Here is a 22813-nt window from a genome sequence, read left to right on the forward strand (position 1 = left end):
GCAAGGGCTGCGGGGAGCCCCGGAGCCCCGGAGCCCCGGAGCTGGACGTGGCGGCGTCCCGGCAGAGGTCCGAGCCTCGGAGGCCCGACTGCCCACGCGTTGTGGGTGGGCGGCTGGGCAAAAGGGTGGCGCGGACGCCCCCAACCCTCCGCCGTTCCACGCGCCCATTGGGCGGTGTCCCCATCACTCTCCTCTCGGAGACACCACCTTCTCCCCGAGGCCGGATCCTTCCCTCCGCCGCGTCCTGGAAGCCTCTGATTGGACTGAGGCGAGGTCCATCCGCCACGAGTCCTGCAATCTACTGGACGCGAGGTGTTCGGGCCGCCTCCCGCCTGCTGGGATTGGCTCGCTGCGTGTTGGCGCAACGGAAGAGGCGGCCAGCCGCGGGTGCCCCTCCTCTGCGGCCGCACTGCCCGCCGCCGGAGAGGCTCGGGCGGCAGCGGCGCTGGGGGGCTGGCTCGGGCGGCAGCGGCTGCTGCTGCTGCGGATGGGAGCGGGCCGGCGCGGCGCGCCCATGGAGCGCCACGGAGGGGCCGCCGACGCCCCCGCCCCGGCGGCTGGGGTGCCGGCGCCCGGGGCCCCCGAAGGGCGGCTGCGGCGGGAGCCGCTGCGGCGCCGGGCGAGCAGCGCGTCGGCGCCGGCGGTCGAGGCCGCGGCGCAGGGCGTGAGGCGGGTCCGGCCCGGCTCCTACAGCGGCCCTGCCTCCGGGGCCCGCCCGCGCGCCGAAAGCCTCCGGAAGAAGCGGCCGCGTAAGTGCCCCCCTCCCGGCCTGGCCGCCGTTTGTCCTTCTCCCGCGCGCGGAGCGAGCGCTAGCTCGGTGCGCGCCGTCGGGGCTCGGCCGCTCATGGGTGGGGGGGCCCTCCAGGTCCCGGGGCGACCCGAAAGGCACGTGAGCGCAGCCCCGCGCAGGCTGGACTCGGTCTCACCACCTCCCCTCCCCCGGACCCTTTGAATGGTCCGTGCGCCCTGCTGCCGAGGGCGACCGGAGAGCTGCTCTCCCGGGCGTGGTCTCTGCCGGCTCCCAGCCCCCCGGGGCTGCAGGCCTGCAGGCGCCTCCCGCGGCCGGTGCACCCTAAGCTCTGGCTGTCGTCCGCTCTCACCCGGAGAGCGCCCTGGTGTTTTTTCTCTGCCCCGTAGTTGCAGGTGCTCACGGTTCGGATCTGTAATTGTGTAATTCCGCCCATGTGGAGGGGAAGCAGTATTCAGGGAGTTGCCCACTGGCGGTGCGTCTGTGTCTGCGTTCTGTCGTCAGGTTCCTTTGTCCGGAGTGCTGCTTGCTCTTCTCCGGGCTGTCAGTCGGGCTGTCTGCGGGTTCCTGTGCGAGCGGGCTGCCGGCTGGGGCCTTGTTGGAGAATCTGGGCCCTGCCGCCCCGTTCCTTCTCTTCCACCCCGGAGATTTGGGTGACTGAGCGAGCGGCCGACTCCTCTTTTTCCATCATCTTGGAGGAAGAGTTGGAAAACAGTTTTCAGTTTGTGCATTTGCAGAGTTGGTTAACCTGGTGTTTATGGTGTTTGAGAAGCGCCTGATTCTTGAGCAAGTCGTTTCTTTTCTGGTTTCTGATTTTTCTCCTGGAGATGTGGAGAGGAGCAGCCGTTTTGTGCTGTCACAGGGCCGGCGCTCTGCGGAGAATGGAGTCCTCGTGGCTCTCAGCCCTGCCTGGTGCTGGTGAGAGCGCTGGGGGCACGTGTGCCCACCGTCAGTGTGAGGCAAAGGGGAACCCAGAAAACCTGGCTTTCTTATCTTGGGCCTCGGGCTGTGCTCTGCTGAGTGGTTTTCTCTGAGATCAGACCCACCGGTGATGGTCTGGAGTGCTTCGGGGCAGAATTTGTAGTTATTGTGAAGTGCTCGGTGGGCAGTCTGTGTCTGGGACCAGACTCTGGAGGGAGGTTGTATTCAGAGTATCGAAAAGTGGCGGAGTTTGTGTGTGGGAGGCTTGTTAATATCACAGGTAGTTTTGAAGCATCCTTCAAGGAACTGAGACGTATTCCTGTTGGAGGGCTTTGCTTCTGGTGTCTGTGGTCTCCCCACTTCTCGGGTTAAGTCAAGTGGAGTAAGAGACCTGCTGATTTAGACCAGCTCTCCCTCGTAGGTGCTGTAGGTACCGCAGCTGCTTGCTGACTGCTGACCCCCCCAGTATGCATTTGTTTAACTTTGCAAGAATCAAATGAAGGTTAAGTCTTGTATTTACAAGAAGGGTCATAGAAAATCAGAATTTAAAGAGTAATATTTTGGTGGAAAATTAAGGCCTGGGGTGGGCATTGAGCCCTGACCAGTGTGGTGTAGGCTGGTACAGCTGCCCCCTGTGACCTGTGCGTCCTATATAGAGGCCAGCTTGTTCCCCAGCTGCTCCGCTGGCCCAGCTCCCTAATGGGCTGGGAAAGCAGTGGAAGATTGTCTACCTGTTTGGAGCCCGCTGCCCACGTGAGGGATGACCTGAGCGTTGCTGGCTGTGGCCTGGCCCAGCCCAAGTCACAGCTGCTCGGGGGTGAGCCAGTCAGTGGAGGCTCTGTCTCACTGTCTTTCATACCACACAACACTGGCCCCTCTCAAGGTTTTTTTTTTTCTTAACCTAATATATTTTTATTGGAAAGGCAGGTTACAGAGAGAGACAGATCTTCCATCCATCTGCTGGTTCACTCCCCAAAGTGGCTGCAGTGACCAGAGCTGAGCTAATCCGAAGCTAGGAGCCAGGAGCTTCTTCAGGGTCTCCCACATGGGTGCAGGGTTCCAAGGCTTTGGGCCGCCCTCCACTGCCTTCCCACGTCACAGGCAGGGAGCTGGATGGGAAGTGGAGCTGCTGGGACATGAACTGGTGCTGGTATGGGATCCCGGCGTGTGCAAGGTGAGGATTTAGTCAATGAGCCATTGTATAGGCCCTAAAAGTTGAGGTTCTCTAAAGCGTGTGGAGTTAATTTTTGTTTTTGATGGCTGTTCATCCTTTTTGTTTGTTTCGAGATTTATTTATGTTGCTTGAAAGAGTTCTATATAGGGATGTTTCACCCACTGGTTCACTCCTTAAATGGCCACCGTGGCCACAGCTGGGCTCCTTTGAAATCAGGAGCCAGGAGCTTCTTCCAGGTCTCCCCCGTGGGTGCAGGGTTCCAAGGCATTGGACCGTCTTCCACTGCTTTCACATCCAGCAGGGAGCTGGACGGGAAGTGGAGCAGCCGGGACACGAACCCACACCTAGTGCTTGCAGGCAGAGGATCAGCCAGTTGAGCCATTGTGCCCTCCACAGGCAGTTAATTTTTGTTAAGTTTATGGGTACCTGAAAAGAAAGTGTCTTGTTTTTGCTTCTGGTAGGAACTTGTTGGTGCTCAGATCCTCTGTATATTTTGTGTGTTTGTAGATGAACCACACAGTTCTGAGATCTCTCATCTCACACCCATCTGTGGATTTATTTTCATTTTAAAAAGTTGTTTTGAAAGGCAGGGTAATGAAGAAAGGGAGAGGCAGAGAGAGATCTGTACTTGCTGGTGCAGTCCCCAAATGCCTGCAGTGAATAAGGTGGCGCAGGGAAGCCAGGAGTCAAGAACTTCATCCGCTCCTTCCCCGTGGGTGACTGGGGCGCAGGCAGGCACCCAGGGGAAGCCTCTGCCTGCAGCTCCGGCGGCCCATCTGGGTGCTGGTTTGAGTCCGGCTTGCAGCCTGGGAAAGCAGCAGACTTGGGCTCCTGCATCCATCTGGACGACTGGGAGGAAACTCCTGGCTGTGAGTGACCCGGTAACAGCGGGAGTGAGCCGGCAGAAGAAACATTTGTTCTGCTTATAACTCAGCCTTTCAAGTAAAACACAGTGCAGGTAGTGACCGCATGTGGCAGCACAGCTGTCCCTTTGAGGGTGAGGTCGGTAGGCAGGGGCTGAGCTGGTTGAAGGGCCTCACATACCTCTCCACCCCTTTGAATTGTTCGGTCCCCAGGTGCCTGACGGAAGCTGGGGGCTCAGTCCTCCCATGCCTGATGGAAGTTGGGGGCTTAGTCCTGAGCCACACCTGCTGCCTTTCGGGGTGTTGTTTGGCAAGCAGCTGAGGTTGAAAGCAGAGCAGGGCTCAGATCCAGGCCCTGGCTTGCGAGCTGAGGGGTCCCAGGCAGTAACTTCACCTCGGTGCCAGAAGGTGGCACCTGCTGTTTGTCCCACACCCGGTCTTGGTATTCTCTTGGTAGTGCGTATTGGTGTGCATGTATCCATTCATTCCTGGCACTTTAGTTTTGTACTTTCTTTCCTTGTTCTTGAATAATTTACTTTTTCAGGTTTGAAGGTGTATGTGTGTGTGTGTGTTCTGGAATTACTAACTTTTTAGTGTATATTTAAGGGTCAGTTCTCTTATTCAGAATTAATCAGATTATTGTGTTTTTCCCATCAAGACAGAGTTGCTGCTTGCTTTCAATTCCTCCTTTCTTTCTTTCTCTTCCCTCTTTGACCTCAAATCATGTAAGTAAGTATTTTGGTTCTAGGTTGCTTATTTTTCTAAAAGTCAGCGTGTGGTGGTTTCTGTGCTTATGTGTAAGAACATTTCTGGAAGTTCTTGGATATTGTTGCATTAGTGGATGTGCACCTGCTGGTGGGCCGTGCAGGTTGAGCCCTGGCCTGCGCGCTCTCCCGGGAGAGGCCGGCCTACGCGGCCGCTGCAGCTGCCAGTGCTCTGTCTTGCTGAAGGAAGGTCTGCTCTGTGTGTGTGTGTGTGTGGGGGGGGGGGGGGGTTGTCTGCTTCCAGCTCCCCACCTTGCAGAGGCTGTTTGTGGGGCTTCCCTTCTCCACTGGCTCTGTGCAGCATTTTGGGTTTCCACCTGAGTGATTCCCCTCCTCCTGGGGGGGCTGTCTAAAGCACCTGCTGAATAGGTGCTGAACTTTCTAGTTCTGTAGTCTGTACTTCTGTCTTCCGTGTACAGACCTTATTTAAATATAGCCAACTTTTCATACTCATTGCGCATGCATGCTGAGTTGCAAATAATTTTAAAAAATGATTTATTTATTTACTTGGAAGGTAGAGTAGAAACAGGAAATCTTCATTTGCTGGCTTATTCCCCCGAAATGGCTGCAGCAGTCAGGGCTGGGCCAGGCTGAAGCCAGGAGCCTGGAGCTCCATCCTGGTCTCCCACCTGAGTGACAGGGGCCCAAATGTTTAGGTTGTTTGTTACTGCCTTTTCAGGAATGTTAGCAGGAAGCTTGATCAGAAGTGGCGTATCCGTAACTCCAGACAGCACTCCCACTGCACGTGGTAGCTTAAGCCGCTGTGCCACTGCACTTGTCCCTTGTTGCAAATAGTTCTATCACATAATTTTTATAACCGTACCATAGTTAGCAGTCTCTCTCTCTCTTAAAATGCCCAAACAGCCACCAGCAGCTGGGACAGAGTCAGAGCCAGGAGCAGTGTCTGGCTCTTAAACTTGGGTGCCAGGAACTCACGTATTTGACCCAGGATTTGCTGCTTCCAGTTGGACCTGGAGTGTCTAGGGCTTGAGTCGGGGCTCTGATCCTGGAGGCAAGTGCTGCAGGCTGCACAGTAGCCTGCTGCGTCCCAATTCAAGTCTTGGCAGTCATTGTTGGTAGTGGGGAGGGATGCTATCCTGGACCCCAAACGTGTTTCTCCTGCAGCTCCCCATGGCTGTTTGCAGGGTGGGCCCTCCTGCCTGTGTACCCCATTCGTTTTAAAGGTCCTCAGCTGTCACTGCCCTTGTCAGCCTTGGTCAGCTGGTGATGTCGCTTCTCGTTGCCCAGAATTGTTTAGAATAAATAAATCAGTGTATCTATCTATATTTATATATAAATATTTAAAAATTTTTTTATGTTACTTGAAGAGGGGGAGTGATGGGGAAGATCTCCATCTGCTGGTTTACTTCTTAAATGGCCGCAGTGACCAGAGCTGAGCCAATCTGAGGTTGGGAGCCAGGAGCTTCTTCTGGGTCTCCCATGTGGGTGCAGGGACTCAAGGGCTTGGGCCGTCTTCCATTGCTTTCCCAGGCCATTAGCAGGGAGCTGGGTCAAAGCAGAGTGGCTGGGACATGAAGCAGTACCCATGTGGGATGCTGGCTTTGGGTTAGCCTGTCATGTCAGCAGTTTGGGGCAGGAGGGGGAGGACTTGTGTGTCTTTGCGGTCCGTCTGGGTCTAACTTGCTTCTTTGGGAACAGATACTAAAATACCTTTACACCTTTTATGTTTAGTATGAGGGTTTTTTTTTTAATGCAACAGATTTTTTTTTTTTTTTTTTTTAAATTAAAAGACAGAACAAGAGAGATCTTAAATTGGGGTTAGTTCACTTCTCAGATTCCCACAGCAGCTGGGCCCGCCGCCTGAAGCTGTGCCACTGAGACCACCTGTTGTGCTTGGAGAAAGGAACCAGCCTCAGGGGCTTCCATGTGTGGGGTTTGGATTCCTTCTCTACTTGACCACTAAACTGGAGTGCTGAAGTCTCTGTTTCTCACATTTGAAGTTTATGAGTGGTTATTTAGTTACTTTTTAAGGTGTTTGATAGTGTAGTTTGGGCTTATCTGTACAGAGAGAGTGCGTTGGGGGTGTGTTTTAATCTCTGTCCTAGTTTTTTGTTTTTAAGACATGCTTCCAAAAAAAAAAAATTAAGACATGCTTCCAAATCAGAATCGTTTTTTTTTCCCCCCAAACCTTTTTGTGCAACCCAGGGAAACCACAGGGTAGGACATTTTAAATTACTAACCCAGTAAGTGTAAATTCAGCTTTCAGGAAAAAGGCTGTTCTGACTTTTTTCTTCCTTCCCCATGTAGTCTTTCCGTGGTTTGGCTTGGATATTGGTGGAACCCTGGTCAAGCTGGTTTATTTTGAACCCAAAGACATCACTGCTGAAGAAGAAGAGGAAGAAGTGGAAAGCCTTAAGAGCATTCGGAAGTACCTGACCTCCAATGTGGCGTACGGGTCCACGGGCATTCGGGACGTGCACCTGGAGCTGAAGGACCTGACTCTGTGCGGACGCAAAGGCGACCTGCACTTTATCCGCTTTCCCACTCATGACATGCCCGCTTTTATCCAGATGGGCAGAGATAAAAACTTCTCAAGTCTCCACACTGTCTTTTGTGCCACTGGAGGTGGAGCATACAAATTTGAGCAGGACTTTCTCACAGTATGCATTTTTTAGCTTATATACAACTTATGGGAATTTGGTGGTTAAAAATAATTCCATTGCAAGTGACAGAATCATTTCCTTCTCTAACAGAGCTTGAATTCTCTCGAGTCAGATGGAGATGTGTTATAGCGATAGGAGTTAGCCGTCCAGAGTGGCGTCTAGTTGAGTTTTTCCCGAGTTTAGCTACTTGGGTCGGAGTCAGGCCTCTGAAAAGAAGCATTTTTAGCTTGCGAAAGGAATGCATCTGTGCTAAGTAGAAGAAGGAACTGCCTGTGAGAAACATGACCGTTAAAGAGTTGAGAGCGAGAACTGGAGATGAGTCAGGGAGTGAATGCTGCAGCCCAATCCAGGTCTGCCTGTGGAGGGCGGGAGCCGTCACTGCCATCCCCCAGCGTCTGTGTTAGCAGGAGGCTGGGCTCAGGAGCGGGAGTCGGGACTTGAACCCAGGGACTCGGAGGTGGGGCGTGGGTGTCCTGACCGGCATGTCGGCTTCTAGGCTGAATGCCCACCTTGTCAGGAAATCAACAACGAAATGGAAAATAGTTTTATATCACAAAATCATTTCCACTGTCCACCTGATTTCCCTTGTTCCTCTTGTTTCTCGGCGTGTTTACTCATTTTAAAAATGAGGAACTCTGCTCAGAACCAGGACACTGGCTGGTTGGAGGTGTCTGACAGGAGAGTGGTCCTCCCTCAAGGACACCCGGCTGGTTGGAGATGGCCGACAGGAGAGTGGTCCTCCCTTAAGGACACCTGGCTGGTTGGAGATGGCCGACAGGAGAGTGGTCCTCCCTCAAGGACACCCGGCTGGTTGGAGATGGCCGACAGGAGAGTGGTCCTCCCTCAAGGACACCCGGCTGGTTGGAGATGGCCGACAAGAGAGCTGTGCGCCGCGCCGTGTCTGGCTGGCCTGTAGGGGGAGCGCTCTGGGCACTTTTGCCCAGTTCACACTGTGAGCCGGCCCTTAAGGCTGGGTGCTGGGAGCGTGGTTGTGTGGCTAGGCGGGAGGACTGATCAGTGACTTGGCCATGACCCTGACCTTCAGGGCTCTGTACACATAGAAAATGGCTTCAGTAACTGTGTTTCTTGACAGCAAATGAGAATGTTAGTTCAGAGGAGCGCCTGCCTTGTGTTGTACTTGTCTTTCTGTTCTCCCTCGAGTGTCCTGGGAAGGTGTGTGGTCTTGTCCTTTTGTCTTTTAATGTTTTCTGTAACTGACCATCTAGTAATCATAATACATAAGTTCTCTGGGGGCTTGTTTTTGGCTTTCAGTGGTTTCTTTTCCACCCATCAGTGAAGAGGAGGTCGCAGGAGAGGACTGCTGCCCTGGGGAGAGGCCTGTTGGAGGACTCGGGGCAGTAGTGCTGGGTGAAGGGGAACCCCTCTGTTGCCAGGAGCCTGAGGGTGCTCTTGGGAGCACACCGGGAAAGCACTCGGGCTGGAGCAGGACTGTGGTGCTATGTTGGTACTCTGCTGTTCCCGTAATGATGCCTTCACCGACATTTCTCACAACACTCCTGTCATTTGTAAGTGATGCTCGACTGCATTTAGATGCTGGAATCTGTCGGGTAATTTCACTAGCCCAAGCACCTCAACTCGCAGGTATAGCACTGACAAGCTTGGTGTTATGTGAGGAAATCCTGACTTTAGCAGTAAGGTTGAGATGTGTCGGGGTAGTAGCAGTGGAGCAGTAGGAGGTTGGAGGATAACATGAATAGGGAAAAGGTTGGAGGAACAATTAATTTGACGTACAGTGGCAGAAAATTGCTTGGATTGCAACGGGCCAATATAACATGATTTGATCCAGAAATGAAAATGCTGAACAAGTCTGCTTGGACTCCTCTTGGCATGAGGCAGTGGCTAGGTGGTACAGCACAGTGATTAGTTTGGGTTTGGTCAGAGGAGTTTATTAAGGATTAAGATGAAATGAGCTTTCCCATCTCCCATAGTGGATGGGATGGATTGAGGGTGCATGTGGTGAGGTGGGAGTTGAGTTCCTGGGGAGAGCTTGCCAGCCGACCTGAGTGTGCGCAGAGCGGAGCTTTCGCCCGTCACACTCAGGGGTGTGAACTTTGAACTGAGTCAGTGGGGAGTTCTCTCTGCGGTCATGCTTGTTTCTCTGAATAACTGGGAGGGACATACATGTGGGCTTAAGAGCAGGAACAGGCAAACTGGATCATATTGTATGAAATGTCTATGTTTTTGGCAAAATGTGGCAAAAATGTGCTGAAGGTCTTGCCACTGCAGTACGTACAGATTCTCTTCATTCCTTAATGGCTGTGCAGTGCCCCGTAACATGAATAATAACTTTCATGGTTCTCTTACTATTCAAATGGAAGCAAGCGGATACAGTGGTTTACATTTTTTTAAAAGATACTTATGTTTTTTGGAAAGTCAGATATACGGAGAGGAGGAGAGACAGGAAGATCTTCCATCCGCTGATTTACTCCCCAAGCGGCCGCAATGGCCAGAGCTGAGCTGATCTGAAGGCAGGAGCCTCTTCCGGGTCTCCCACGTGGGTGCAGGGTCCCAATGCATTGGGCCGTCCTCTGCTGCCTTCCCAAGCCACAAGCTGGGAGCTGGGTGGGAAGTGGGGCTACCAGTATACAAACTGGCACCCATATGGGATCCTGGCAGGTTCAAGGCGAAGGCTTTAGCCTTTAGGCTATCTTGCTGGGCCCGAAATGGTTTAAATTTAAAATTTTGATACTTTTGCTCATGTGCTCTGATGGGTAGGGACATTCTTACTTGGTCCTTACACACTTTCAGGCCTTTGGTTTCACTTGTTAAATAATATAGTGTAGCCCTTTTGATTCTGTTCCACAGGCTTGAAGATGGTCTTGGGTAGGCAGAAGGCAGGTTCCTGGTGACTGGCTAGGGCTGTCGCCAGGACTACGGCCGTCTGGGCACAGCTGCCTTACCTGGTGTCCTGCTGGTGTTGGGCACGCTTCCGCAGCTGCGGCCGTGTGCCGTAGTGCGTCTGTGAGCGGGCACTCTGGCATTGTAGAGTGGAGAGCCGAGGTCTTACTGAATGGAGTCTTCATTTCTTTGGCTTGTTACAAGCTCTGCCTCATCTTCTGTCGTTACAGATAGGTGATCTTCAGCTTTGCAAACTGGATGAACTAGACTGCTTGATAAAGGGGATTTTGTACATAGACTCTGTTGGATTCAATGGACGGTCACAGTGCTATTACTTTGAAAATCCTGCGGATTCTGAAAAATGCCAGAAGTTACCATTTGATTTGAAAAATCCATACCCTCTGCTTCTGGTGAACATTGGCTCGGGGGTCAGCATCTTAGCAGTCTATTCCAAAGACAACTACAAGCGGGTCACGGGTACCAGGTAAGTCTTTTATGCAAGAATGACTTTTCTTTTTTTTAAAGATTTATTTTGTTTGTATTGGAGAGTCAGATAGACAGAGAGGAGGATTTTCCGTCTGTTGATTCAATCCTTGAGTGGCCACAATGGCTGGGGAGCTGAGCTGATCTGAAGCCAGGAGCCAGGAGCTTCTTCTGGGTCTCTCACGCCGGTGCAGGGTCCCAAGGCTTTGGGCCGTCCTCGACTGCTTTCCCAGGCCACAAGCAGGGAGCTGGATGGGAAGTAGGGCTGCTGGGATTAGAACCGGCGCCCATATGGGATCCTGGTGTGTACAGGGCGAGGATTAGAGCCACTAGGCTACTGTGCTGGGCCCATGACTCTTATTCTTAATATCATGGGTTGTTTGAGATTTCAGTTTCTGTGTGTAACTATAGCTTTAAGAACCAATTAAAATTTTGTGAAAGAAAATTTTTCTGGGAGTATACTGATGTCCCTTTTTGAAATTCTGACTTTCTGGCCAAGTTTCCTTTACTTGCTATTCTAGTTTTTTGGATCATGATTGCTCTGCATTGGTGTTTCAGTTTACGATCTGCATGTGGGCCTGGAGTACAGCTCGAGTTCCTGGGTAGCATCTGTGAGAAGGCAAGGCCACACACACACACGCACGGCCAGGAGATGGTAGCGTTCCAGCAGCTGAAGGGCCCATTGGTGGGGAGCATCACTGGAGGGGATGGTCAGGAAGGGAAGGTGATGTGGAAGACCTTGAGAGAGGACATGGTGCCTGGCTGAGCGTGACAGCGAATGGGTGTGGTAGAGGGAAGAGGAGTGGTGGCAGCGAGGGGTCATCTGTAGCCAGGGGTCTTTCTGCCCAGCAGGCACCGAGCTCGTGTGCGGGCGAGGACAGGGCAGCGGGCCCTGCCTTGTCCGTTGCTGGGACCGTACTGTCAGCGTGCGTGTGGATCAGGCCATGGACCTGCCAGATAGATCAGTGTACAGTCAGGGTGTAGAGCGGCTGCCTGACGGCGGTTAGTTTTGTAGACTTGTTTGCCACTAGTAACATCTTTGTGATCGGGTTGGATTGGGTGATGCACAGATAGGATTTAGGGGCTCCTGAAGTTACCTTCCTGTTTCCACTTTTTTAAGAAAGTGTTTGTTTTGAACTGCAGTCTTGGAGGAGGGACTTTCTTTGGTCTCTGCTGTCTCCTCACCGGCTGCACCACTTTCGAAGAAGCTCTGGAGATGGCATCCCGCGGAGATAGCACCAAAGTGGACAAGCTTGTGCGAGACATTTACGGCGGGGACTACGAGAGGTTTGGCCTGCCGGGCTGGGCTGTGGCCTCGAGGTGAGTGTGTGCACGCACACAGCAGAACACAAAGAGGCATTTCTCCTTTTTACTTTATTTATTCTTGGTAATTATTTTATTTTGATAATCTTTACGTAGTTGATCAGGGCAAAAAGGGTCAAGGGCTACAGGAAAGTGGGGAAGACTATTGTTTCCACATTATTATTTTCTTTTTTCCCTGTGTCTGGGGTTAAGGGAGGAGATAAAGGGAGAAGCCCCACCCAGCCTCCCCACCCATCCCAGGTCCCCGATGTGGGGCATGCTCCGAGGGTCTTGCTCAAGTGGTTTTGGTAGTTCAACAGTTCTGAACTGCTGCCAGTCTTGTCATTCCAAGCACAGTGAAGTCGCTACAGAATCCACTGGCTGACATAGTCCACCTTATAGTCTCTGTTTGCCCAGAATTTCACTGCCAGCAAATGGCTGAGGTAGTTGATTGATTTGTTCTGTCCTCTGAGGTTCCAGTGGACTGCCATATCCTCCGTGTGCACCTGGGCATGCTGTCCACTGCTCCTTCTGAGCCTCTGGGGAGGCTCGGCTTTGACACTTGCACTCCAAGGTCAGACCATGGAACCTGCACTTCTCTTCGTGGTTGGAGTTCTGAGTCTGGCAGTTTGGGGGGAATCTCCAAAGAAACTTCATCTGAAGTGATCCCAGACCAGGTTCTTGTGTGCGCATGCCAGTACAGGGCTCGGCACAGTCTGTCACCCCAATCAGCTGGTGGTTACAATTGCTGGGTCGGTTCTGTTTCCAGTCCTGTCTTCCACATGAACCAAAGGGTGTTGCTGTCCAGCCTGATTCTGCCCAGCACACACTGGGCCCTCACATAAACCAGTGGAAGCTGCAGCCTAGTTAGAGTGACCCACAATAACCCCCACCAGGCCCGCTCCCTGCCCTGGTTCCTATGCTTGCCAGTATGTGCAGCAGACTAGTCCAGTCTATCCCACATCCCAATCAGCTCTCATACATGTCTATGGGCACTGAAGCCTAGTTCAACCCAACCAGCTCTACTCTCTAGCCCGCACACATGCTGGTGGGTGCTGTTCTGTCCAGCCACGTCTGCCCCAGACGTTTTTCATGCTCTCCTGTGGGAGTTTATTTTATTTTATTTATTTTATTATTATTTTTTAATTGGAAAGGCAGATATACAGAGAGAGGGAGATGCAAAGAGAAGGCTCTTCTATTGGTTCACTCGCCAAGTGGCTGCAGTGGCTGGAACTGAGCCAATCTGAAGCTGGGAGGCAAAAGCTTCTTCAGTTCTCTTCACACAGGTGCAGGGTCCCAAACTCTTGGGCCACCCTGTACTGCATTTCCAGGCCACAAGCAGGGAGCTGGATGGGCAGTGGAGTGGGCAGGACACAAACCGGTGCCCACATGGGATCCCAGCGCATTCAAGGCAAGGACTTTTGCCGCTAGGCTACTGTATTAGGCTCATCTTTTTCTCTTTTTAAAAGATTTATTCACTTGAAAGGCAGAGTTAGAAAAAAAAAATATTTTTTTTTTCCATTAGTCCACTTGCATGATCACAGTGATCAATCTGAAAGCCAGGGGCTTCTTCCTGGTCTCCCATGTTGATGCAGGGGCCCCAGGACTTGGACCATCCTCTGCTGCTTTCCCAGACACATGAACAGGGAGATGGGTTGGAACTGGAGGAGCCAGGACAGGAACTGGTACTCAGATTTATCCACTCTGCCACAGTACTTGCCCTTTCCCTTTGAATTGTCTTATTCAGGTAGAATTTATCTGCCATAAAGTCACCTGTGTAGAGTGTCCAATTTTTTTTAAAATTGTTTTTATTGGAAGGGCAGATCAGATTCATAGAGACAAGGGGACATGGAAAGGTCTTGGATTGGCTGGCTCATTTCCCATATGGCTGCAACGGTGGGAACTGAGCTGATCCCAAACCAGGAGCTTCTTTTGGGTCTCCCATGTGGGTGCAGGGTGCCAAGTACTTGCGCCTCCTTTGCTACTTTCTCAGGCCATAAGCATGGAGCTGGCTGGGAAGTGGAGTAGCCAGGACATGAACTGGCCCTTGTAGAGTCCTGGCGCTTGCAAGGTGAGGATTTTAGCCATTGAGTCATTGCGCTGGGCTCTAGAGTGTCCGATTTAATGGTTTCTACTGTGTTTATAGAATTGTCCAGCCATTACCATAACCTAATTTCAGAACATTTTTGTCATTCTAAAAAGAAGCCTTGTTGTGTCCATTAGCTGCTGCTTCCTATTCCTCCATGCCTGGTTTTGCCAAAACCTCTTCTACTTTCTGTTTTTGTGTGTTCACTTGTTAGGAACCTTTTTTTTTTTTTTTTAAATGGAATTATTTTTCCTTAAGATTTATTTTTATTTTTATTGGAAAGGCAGATATACAGAGAGGAGGAGAGACAGAGAGGAAGATCTTCCGTCCGTTGACTCACTCCCCAAGCGGCCGTAATGGTTGGAGCTGAGCCTATCCGAAGCCAGGAGCCAGGAACTTCTTCCAGGTCTGCCACATGGGTGCAGGGTCCCAAGGCTTTGGGCCATCCTCCACTGCTTTCCCAGGCCACAAGCAGGGAGCTGGATGGGAAGTGGAGCTGCTGGGATTAGAACTGGCGCCCGTATGGGATGCCGGCGTGTGGAAGGCCAGGGCCTTCCTACCTCGCTGGGCCCTACTTGTTAGGAATCTGTCAGATAAATGATATCATAGATTAGTAAGCTTCAACAGGTTGATAGAACATTTGCGTGCAAAATTTTAAAACTGTTTTGTTACTTGAGAGACAGACCTCCCATCCACTGGTGCTCTCCCAGTGTGCATGAGACCCAGACCTGCTGCAGGGTTGCAGGGACTGCTCTACTCCATTTTTGTTCTGTTTGAAAGTCAGGGAAAGCAAGATCTTCTAGCCCCTGGATCACGCTTCAAGTGCCTGCAGTAGCTGGGGCGGGGCGGGGTTGCAGCTGAGCACCCAGAACCCAAGCCAGGTTTCGTATGTGGCTGGATGACAGGATTCACGTTGTTGAGCTGTTCATTGCTTGCTGTCCTTGCAGGGGGGCTGTTCAGGGGGAGGTAGAGCTGGCACTCTGGTTCGGGTTGCAGTCCCAGAGTTGTGGGGTCTGTAACATGCTTGCGCTTGTCTGTTGGGTTGAGACACACAGACATCCTCACACCCCCTCCCACCTGCTTGTTCACTCTGCAAGGCTGGCAGGGGGCTTAGGGCTGGCAGGGGATTGGGGTGGTGGGCCTTGAACACGGCAGGAACTCCGTCACCTGTACCTTCCAGGTTCTATCTTAGCAGGAATGTCAGGAAATGAATTCAGGTACTCGAGTGTGGGGATGTGGCTTCTTCACCACTCGGTACACACCTGCCTACACACCCGCCTCGGCTGACATCTTGGCCGGAGCGGCTGTTTATTACTGAGGGCATCCTAGCGACACCAAGTCATAGGATTCAGAGGATGGACTCTCTTTTATTTCTTTGCTGGTTGTTTTTTTGTTGTTGTTGTTGTTTTTTTGTTTGTTTGTTTTTTGTTTTAAACAATGTTTTTGGATTTCAGTGTATGAAAATTATACTGCTTTTGTTAAATATTTCTAAGTTTTTTTTCTCCTTGCTATTAAAATTAATATTTTTAGCTTTTGAGATTGAGAAATGCGGTTGCTTTTTGTAGGTACTGGAGTACGTGTTTTTTTGAAATAGAAAATACAGTTATGTAAATGTCCATTTTAGGCATTCAGTAAATACAGATGGAATTTCGGTGGCTCTGCTCAGTGGTCCTCACTTCCCTTCCGGTGGGTTTGGACAAGTTATTAACGTGGCAGTTCTGCTTTTGAAGTACTCTGAAGTGCCTTGCGTATTCTAGGGACATCCGAAATGCCTTTGTTTCAGCTGTCTGCTCTGCTCTGCTCCGGGGTAGTAGTTTACCAGATGTTTATGTGGCTGCAGAACAGCTGGGCTGGACAGGTCTTGCTGATAGGGGGGTGTCTTTTTGGGAACGGTCTGGTTGCTGTGGGAACAGTGAGGAAGATCTTAGCTGAATGGGCAGGTTTCTGGTGTCGGGGTTGGGTTTCCTGAGAGGCACAGGATCTGCTCCTGGAGGATGCTGGAGGCTCTCCTGAAGTTGCAGATGCTCCATCGGTGTGAACAGTGTCCCACTTCATCTGCGCGAGATGACATCCAGCTTCTGTTGGGCTGAGTTCCTTCCGGTTTAACAACAGCATGTCATGTTTTTCTCATCACAGCTTTGGAAACATGATGAGCAAGGAGAAGCGGGAGGCCGTCACAAAGGAGGACCTGGCCAGGGCCACTCTGATCACCATCACCAACAACATTGGCTCCATCGCCAGAATGTGTGCCCTGAATGAAGTAAGGGCACCTGCTTTTCTTTCATTGCTAAGGGGCCGTGTCATGTGATGTCCAACGTGACCTTTCACAACAGTGCCTACATAGAGTCTTTTCGGATGGAGTTTGAAAGTGAAGTTAGAACTCCAAATGCAGATTAATGTTGTTTTTATTTTCTTACTGAAGATGACCACTGCCACTATGTACAGGTAAGGTGTCCTCTTCAGAGGGGGGGGTTCCTCGAGCGTCCTGGTGAGTGGCACTGCTCATCGTGGGCCGCAGAGTCCAGAGGAAGGCGCTGGAGCTGGGAGAGGACTGCCCCGCCTCGGCAGAGCTGCGACTTGGTGCTTTCAGCTTCTTTACAGTGCTGCCTTGTAGCATTCGGGTCAAGCAGCATTGTACAGGGCTATGAAAGAACCAAGAATGGGCTGCCCTTGGGGACAAGCGTCTTGTCCCTACTTATACGTTTTTGTTTAAAATCATTCTTTAACTAGGAAATACAGCCTTGTGACTTAAACAAACGAGGCCTGAGAAGGCACAAGAGGATTTGTCACTTTAACAGTACTGTTTCAGCAGCCAGTTACAAATGTCTCCATCTGAGTAGTGTAACCCTTTGTCTTCACTGCCTGTTTCCTCCCTTGTGCTGTGTCTTCTAGAGATTTTAGTTGGTGTACCCGCCACTTCATGGTTTTTGCAAAAATGCTCTGTGTTTCATGACTGTAAATTGGATCACTCACATAGAGCTGGGCATTGGTTGCTTGCTGGTGATACTCAGCATTCAATGTTGGACGTGAACATTTTCATAGTAGTGATACTCGTATTTAATACAAATGCCTTGCCTCACTGTAACAGTAAGTCCCAAGTTATCTGGGGTCGCTCTGAAGCAGCCCTGGACCAGCTCAGTTCAATTTGATCAGCAAATTCCTGTTGGAAACTGCACGCGCTGCTCAGTTTAGGGTAGCTTTTATCAGAAAACAAATTAAGGCAAAAACTAATTGCCTGTTTTTGATGTGCTCAGAACATTAACCAGGTGGTATTTGTTGGAAATTTCTTGAGAATTAACACGATCGCCATGCGACTTTTGGCGTATGCTTTGGATTACTGGTCCAAGGGGCAGCTGAAGGCACTGTTCTCGGAACATGAGGTAAGCCAACCTGTTTCCTGTGAAGTTACAGGGACACTGAGGGAAGGGGGCTGCAGAATTTAATTTTTTAAAACAATTGTGTGATATACATTTTATAACATTATTTGTAACATTTTGTAACTGTTCTAAAATTCTTTGAAACAGTTTTGTGGAAGACTTGGATGGATATCCTCTGTTTCTGACGTTGTCATGTTTCCTGAACTACCCTTGTGCTTTTCTCATTGCTCATGCCCATTAAGTGTAGTTATTCTGGTTTCTGCGCTTACATTTTTATGCCAGTTTTGTATACTGGTACAAATCATGTGGCATTTAAGATGCATGTTCTAAAAATCGTTGGTAGAAAACGTGCCATCCAGCAACGTCCGTCATGAGGACCTTCCCACTGCCCGCCTGGACTGCGTGTAGAACTTTCTTGTCGGTTAATTCCTACCTATCGTTGCATATTTACCTAGGTGAAAGAATATGGAGATCAGCTTCTTATAAAGACTGGTTGTTAGAAGGGCCGATTTACAAAGAGATCTTCCATCTGCTGGTTCACTCCCCAAGTGGCCAAAGTGACCAGAGCCAAGCCGATCCTGGCGGCCGACTTACAAAGAGAAGCCAGGAGCTTCTTCCGGGTCTCCCATGCGGGTGCAGGGTCCCAAGGCTTTGGGCCGTCCTCGACTGCTTTCCCAGGCCACAGGCAGAGAGCTGGATGGGAAGTGGAGCAGCTGCACATGAACTGGAGCCCATCTGGGATGCTGATCCTTGCAAGGGGAGGATTAGCCAGCTGAATTATTGTGCCAGCCCCAGCATTTTTCTTTTTTGAATTTGTATTTTCCTATTGGATTGGATTAGGTCTAATCCTTTACTGTCTGTAGATGTGTATTTTTAACATTTTGTTACTCTGACCTCACCTTCCTGTGGCTGGCGTTACTGAGCCTCTTGCCTGAGTTTTTCCTCCTGGCAGGATTGGCGGAGCTGGCCTCTGAGCCTTGTTTACATACTTCGGAGGGTTGCATGCCCACGTGGGCCTCTGATCAGGGAGGGGAGGGTCAGGCATGAAGGAACGTGGGGCCGTCTTTGTTTTTCTTCTCCTCCTTTGTCTTCAATAAAGGGAGAGGGCCGATCCTTGCTGGGCTTAGAGGACAGTCCTGGATGATGCCCAGAGACCCCGAAGTGGAGACAAGTATTCTGAGGGTGTTGCTGGAGTGATTTTGCTAGCCCTGAAAAATGGTCTGTCTGGTTGCTCCGGGGTTAAGAAAATCTTTCCAAGGTCTACTGGTTGACTAAGTCTTAGTGCATCCCCGGGCCCAGGAACATGCCAGGAGAATTGTTCAACCTGTTCTGCTACCCTGTTCTCTTCCTCTGAAGAGGCAGTCTATCCCGCCTGCTGGCCTGGATGAGCGGGCTGTCCTGTCCCCCGTGTGCATGCGGACATGCTGTCCACTGCATAGGCATCGGCAGTGAAGAGCCCAGTCCTGACACGTGCACCGCAAGGCTGGGCCGCATATCCTGTGATTCTTTCTCTGTGGCTGGAGTCTGAGTCTAGCGGTCCAGTTGGGGAGTCACCTAAGAACCCTCACCTGGGGTGACTTTTGCATGTGCCAGCTGGTCCAGTGCCAGGTTTGGTCTGCCACATGTCCCAGCCAGTGTGCATACCAGCGGATTGAGCCTGGACAGTTCCAGCTCAGCCACATGTCTTACAAGCTGGTGCTGCAGCCCACCACAGGCCTGGTCCTCACACAGTCCATGGCTTAGTTGGGGCAACCCCCAATAATCCCTGAAAGGCCTGTCCTCAACTCCCCTTTTGTGTCTACCAGCTTCTGCTGCAGCCTAGCCCACATCCTGTCCAGCTTTCATGCATACACGTGGGTGCTGTGGCTTAGCTCAGCCCATCCCGCCCCCATTCTGGCCTTTAGCTATGCCAACAGAAGCCATGCTTGGTCCCTCCGTCAGGAACTGTCACTGCTCAGGCTGCGGTCAGTTGCCATGCTTGGTCCTTCCACCGGGAGCCCTGTCACTGCTCAGGCTGTGGTCGGTGCCACGCTCAGTCCCTCTGTCAGAGCCCTGTCACTGCTCACGGTACTGCCTTGTCCAGCCTGGCTTGCCCTGATCCCTGGTTCTTGCGGAGCCCATCTCTTTCAGCCCTCGCTGCTCTCAGCTGAGCACTTGGCAGCTTCCAACAAGTTGGCTCTGTACTTGGTAACGGGGTCTGAGTCCTCAATGGAACCATTTAGTGGTTAGCTCTCATTTTTTATTATAAAGCGACACAGAAATAGTGACAGGACAGACTTGATGGCTCTCTGAAATGCACGCCCTTGCGCCGGTGTTCTGGGATCGGGGCTCCCAGGAGAGGCTGGTTCTGGCTGCTGGGCTGCTGGTCACCTAACAGCAGTGTGGTGTGGTGGGTTTTTCTGTTTTTGTTTTAAAACAGAGAACTAAGATGACAAGGCAGATTTCAGCCTTGTTGTTATGTTACATAGATGTGATATTTCTTCTAAAGCCATGAGTAGGTTTTTCAGGGTCATTCCACATTCCTTTTTATTTCTTTTGAAGGAATATTTTCATTTTCTTTAAGAAATGGGGATCTTCATCTGCTGGCTTATTCTCGGTGCCTGCAGGCGGCCAAGGCACAGCTAGGCCACAGCCAGGAGCCCAGAACTCTGTCTGGGTCATCGGCCTGGGTGGCGGGTAGCAGCAGCCCAGGTCCTTGAGCCGTCACCTGCCTTCTGGGGTGTGCGCTTGCAGGAAGCTGTGCTTGAGCCAGACCCTGTGGGATGTGAGTGTCCCTCGCGGTGACCGGATCTCTGCACCAAGTGCCTGCCTTCGTAATGTCTTCTGAATTCCTGTGTACCCATCTCTTGTGCCCTGGAGACCCGAGTGGACTTTGTGTCACACAGGGCTCTGCTGTTCCCTGCTGGCATTCTCTGTCACTGTGGGTTTTGTCTTAATGTTCTTGAATGTGTTGTCCATTTGTTTGGTACCTGACTGCTTGAATCTGGAAATAGAAGGAGGGTTGTCTCATGCCTCGATCCTTCCGCAGGAGCTCTCACTGCTCAGGCTGTGGTCGGTGCCACGCTGTCCTTGTTTTGGCACTGCTGTCCACTCTTGCATTGCCCTTCCTGAGACAGGGCATGTGCTGCCTGCCTGGGGACCTTGACCTTTCCGTCCTGAAGGGAACCCACCTGCCTTGCTCTCCACGTCTCTGGTGTCCCCAGTTCTGGGACTGGAACTGCACACTTCTCTGCTGCCTGTCTGTGCCTCTCCTCCTTCCGTCCAGCTCCTCCTGTCCTGTTGCACTTCATTCTTCAGTTGTGTGAGATGTGCCAGGCCTCTGCTGGTTCTCAGTGCCTCATCCCCAGGGCCCAGCCCAAGGGCCGTCTCCCCAGGGAGAACTGAGCTGCCCATGACCTCGGCTGCTGCAGCCCCACTGGGGGGGTGGAGGAGGGGTGTGTGTGGCTTTGTTCCTGCCACAGTGGTCTGACGTGCCCAGGGGGCCTTGCACATCCAGACCCCTCCCTGGCCTGCTCGCAGGCTGGCTCAGGCCTCCAGTGGATGCTCAAGAAATGTGTGAGGAGTTGTGGGCAGTGTTTGTTGGCTTTGACATTAGTGACCATATTTATGGTGATATAAACAAATAAGGAAAATTGCTCTTATTTGTGATGTTTTTCCCCCCACCCCAGGGTTATTTTGGAGCCGTTGGAGCACTGCTTGAATTATTGAAGATCCCCTGATTGTTACCTGGGGAAGGGTTTCTGGATCTTCCCATGATGGGACCTGTGGACTTTTTTTAAAAGACTCTCGATTTTGTGAATGTACTACCTGAATCAAAGCGAGAAGAGACAAGTGTATTTTTCTAAGTCATCAAGATGAATCTTAAAGCAGCCAGTAAGGAAAGGCATTAAAAGCAAAAGAAGTAAGTGGACCACATCCCGGTAGTGCAAGGAGTCGCTGTATTCATGTTGCTTTTCAGCACAGCGCTGTCAGCTGTTACAGCTATGTTGTCCTTTGGAAATCTCAGCATCACTGGAGATACTTTGGGGAAAGCTGTTGTGTGTAAGGCAGGTTACACTGTGCTGTAATCATGGACTATCAGCTTGGCCGTGGAGATCTCTGGGCATTACCGTCTGCACCTGCCTTCGTGTGAACAAACTGGAAGCCTGCAGCCTTTAGAGCAGGTTTACTTTATACCCGAAACTTGACAGGTCCTTTCGCAAGGGCAGTTTCACCTCACTACACATGTTCTGGAACAATCTGGGAAGATAAAACATTTCCTGTGGCAGTAGCTCCATCTTCTGGTGTTAGTGGGTGTGGTGAGCTGGGAGACAAAGCACATTCTAGAAGATGAACTCTGGACAGCAGGGCTGCTAGGAGGGACACCTCTTCAGGGAGCACAGTTGTTCCAGGCTGAATAGAAAAGAAGGAATGGATGTGTCTGGATTCCTGGGAGCTCTGGGCTCTGGAGACTGTGTGGTGAGAGCAACAGACTCCTGTCAGGTGGAGTCTTACAGCTTGATCCTTTTTTTGCTGCTATGCAGAAACTTGTAAAAGCCTTCTGGGAGCTGATATCACCTTTGTTTTTGTATCAAATGGTGCCTGCATTGAAGGCAAGGGTGGGTCTGTACAAAGAAAAATTGGGAACTCCACACAAGGCTGTTCTTTACTTTTTGGTCTTCCTGGCGGTGTGTCAGGGCTGGCTAGGTGCTGTGAGGGTGCAGGGAGAACAGGAGGGCCCCTTTGGGGTGACATTCCTGGGCAGAGTGACACCCCTCTCTGCCACCTGCTGCGCCTCTGAGCCACATTAGCCCAATCCCATGTCTCCGTGTCTGGGCCCTCCTCATTCCCCAGGGTGGAAGACAACTGTGAGCTGGCTGGCTTCCAGAGGAGATGCAGGCCTGCGGCTGGCCATCAGTGCTGTGTTTAGAGGTGGTGCCCTGTGCTCCTGCGGGTCATCTCCCCCTGCTAGTCACCCTGGTAGGAGGAGGAAATCGCGGGCCCAAGGAGCAGGCCTCAGAGCTGCAAAGCTGGGGCAAGTCTGAGTTAGTCTCCTGATGCTGTTGGCTCTCACCTGCCATTGCTGTCCTTCTGGGACCCAGCACCTTGAGAAGCTGTTCCACCTCCTCACTGTGTGCTCAGCCTGCCCCGTTGCTCCTTGGGAGCCTTCTTCGCAGGCCTAAATGAAGCACTGCATGTTAATAAATCCACGGATGTTTCAAGGCCTGTCTCCCCCAAGCTCTGACCCAGCAGCCCGCTCTGGGTTCTCCTGCCCCTGCCAGGCCCTTGAGCTCAGTGTCTGTCCATCGTCCATCCCCACTCCCTCCCAGGCCACAGTGCATGCCTGGACCCCCTCCAGCCCGCCTGCCCGCACTTGAACATCTTCAAAGCCACAGTCTCACCCCCCCCTTCTGCCACCTCACCACCTCCAGTCTGGCGTGTACCATGCCTGCAGCCGCTACTGCCACCTGTCATCTCTCAGTAGGTGTGCCTTTTACTGTACCACATGGTGCTTGAAGGGTCCTACCTCCCCCGATGAGTGTTGTGGGGCTTGCCGTGTTGGGTGCAAGCTGGCTCTGTTGTGGGAACGGGCATTTGGACACCCGAGGTTTCACGTGTCCAATGTTGCTACA

General features: G+C 51.6%; 1 protein-coding gene across 2 annotated transcripts; it reads left to right on the forward strand.

Annotated features, from left to right (window-relative positions):
* Nucleotides 1-39: 39 nt before the first annotated feature.
* PANK2 (pantothenate kinase 2) lies at nt 40-21111 on the forward strand. 2 transcript variants are annotated; one of them, XM_058679460.1, is made up of 7 exons: nt 40-749; nt 6739-7091; nt 10184-10437; nt 11580-11756; nt 15961-16084; nt 17079-17204; nt 20870-21111. In XM_058679460.1, the coding sequence occupies exons 1-7, from the start codon at nt 488-490 to the stop codon at nt 20918-20920; spliced, it is 1347 nt and encodes a 448-aa protein (XP_058535443.1). In that variant the 5' UTR covers nt 40-487; the 3' UTR covers nt 20921-21111. The 2 variants fall into 2 exon arrangements, with proteins under 2 accessions (XP_058535443.1, XP_058535442.1); XM_058679459.1 differs by lacking the exon at nt 40-749 and adding an exon at nt 1097-1115.
* The last annotated feature ends 1702 nt before the right edge of the window (nt 21112-22813 follow it).

Source organism: Ochotona princeps, chromosome 22, assembly GCF_030435755.1.
Source record: "Ochotona princeps isolate mOchPri1 chromosome 22, mOchPri1.hap1, whole genome shotgun sequence".
Lineage (NCBI taxonomy): Eukaryota > Metazoa > Chordata > Mammalia > Lagomorpha > Ochotonidae > Ochotona > Ochotona princeps.

What these genes read in the sequence shown, in the direction of transcription:
- PANK2 (XM_058679460.1), top strand. Translation starts at nt 488, where the DNA reads ATGGGAGCGGGCCGGCGCGGCGCGCCCATGGAGCGCCACGGAGGGGCC. An exon ending in CCTCCGGAAGAAGCGGCCGC is followed by an intron (nt 750 to 6,738) that starts GTAAGTGCCCCC and finishes TTCCCCATGTAG; the next exon opens with TCTTTCCGTGGTTTGGCTTG. An exon ending in TTGAGCAGGACTTTCTCACA is followed by an intron (nt 7,092 to 10,183) that starts GTATGCATTTTT and finishes CTGTCGTTACAG; the next exon opens with ATAGGTGATCTTCAGCTTTG.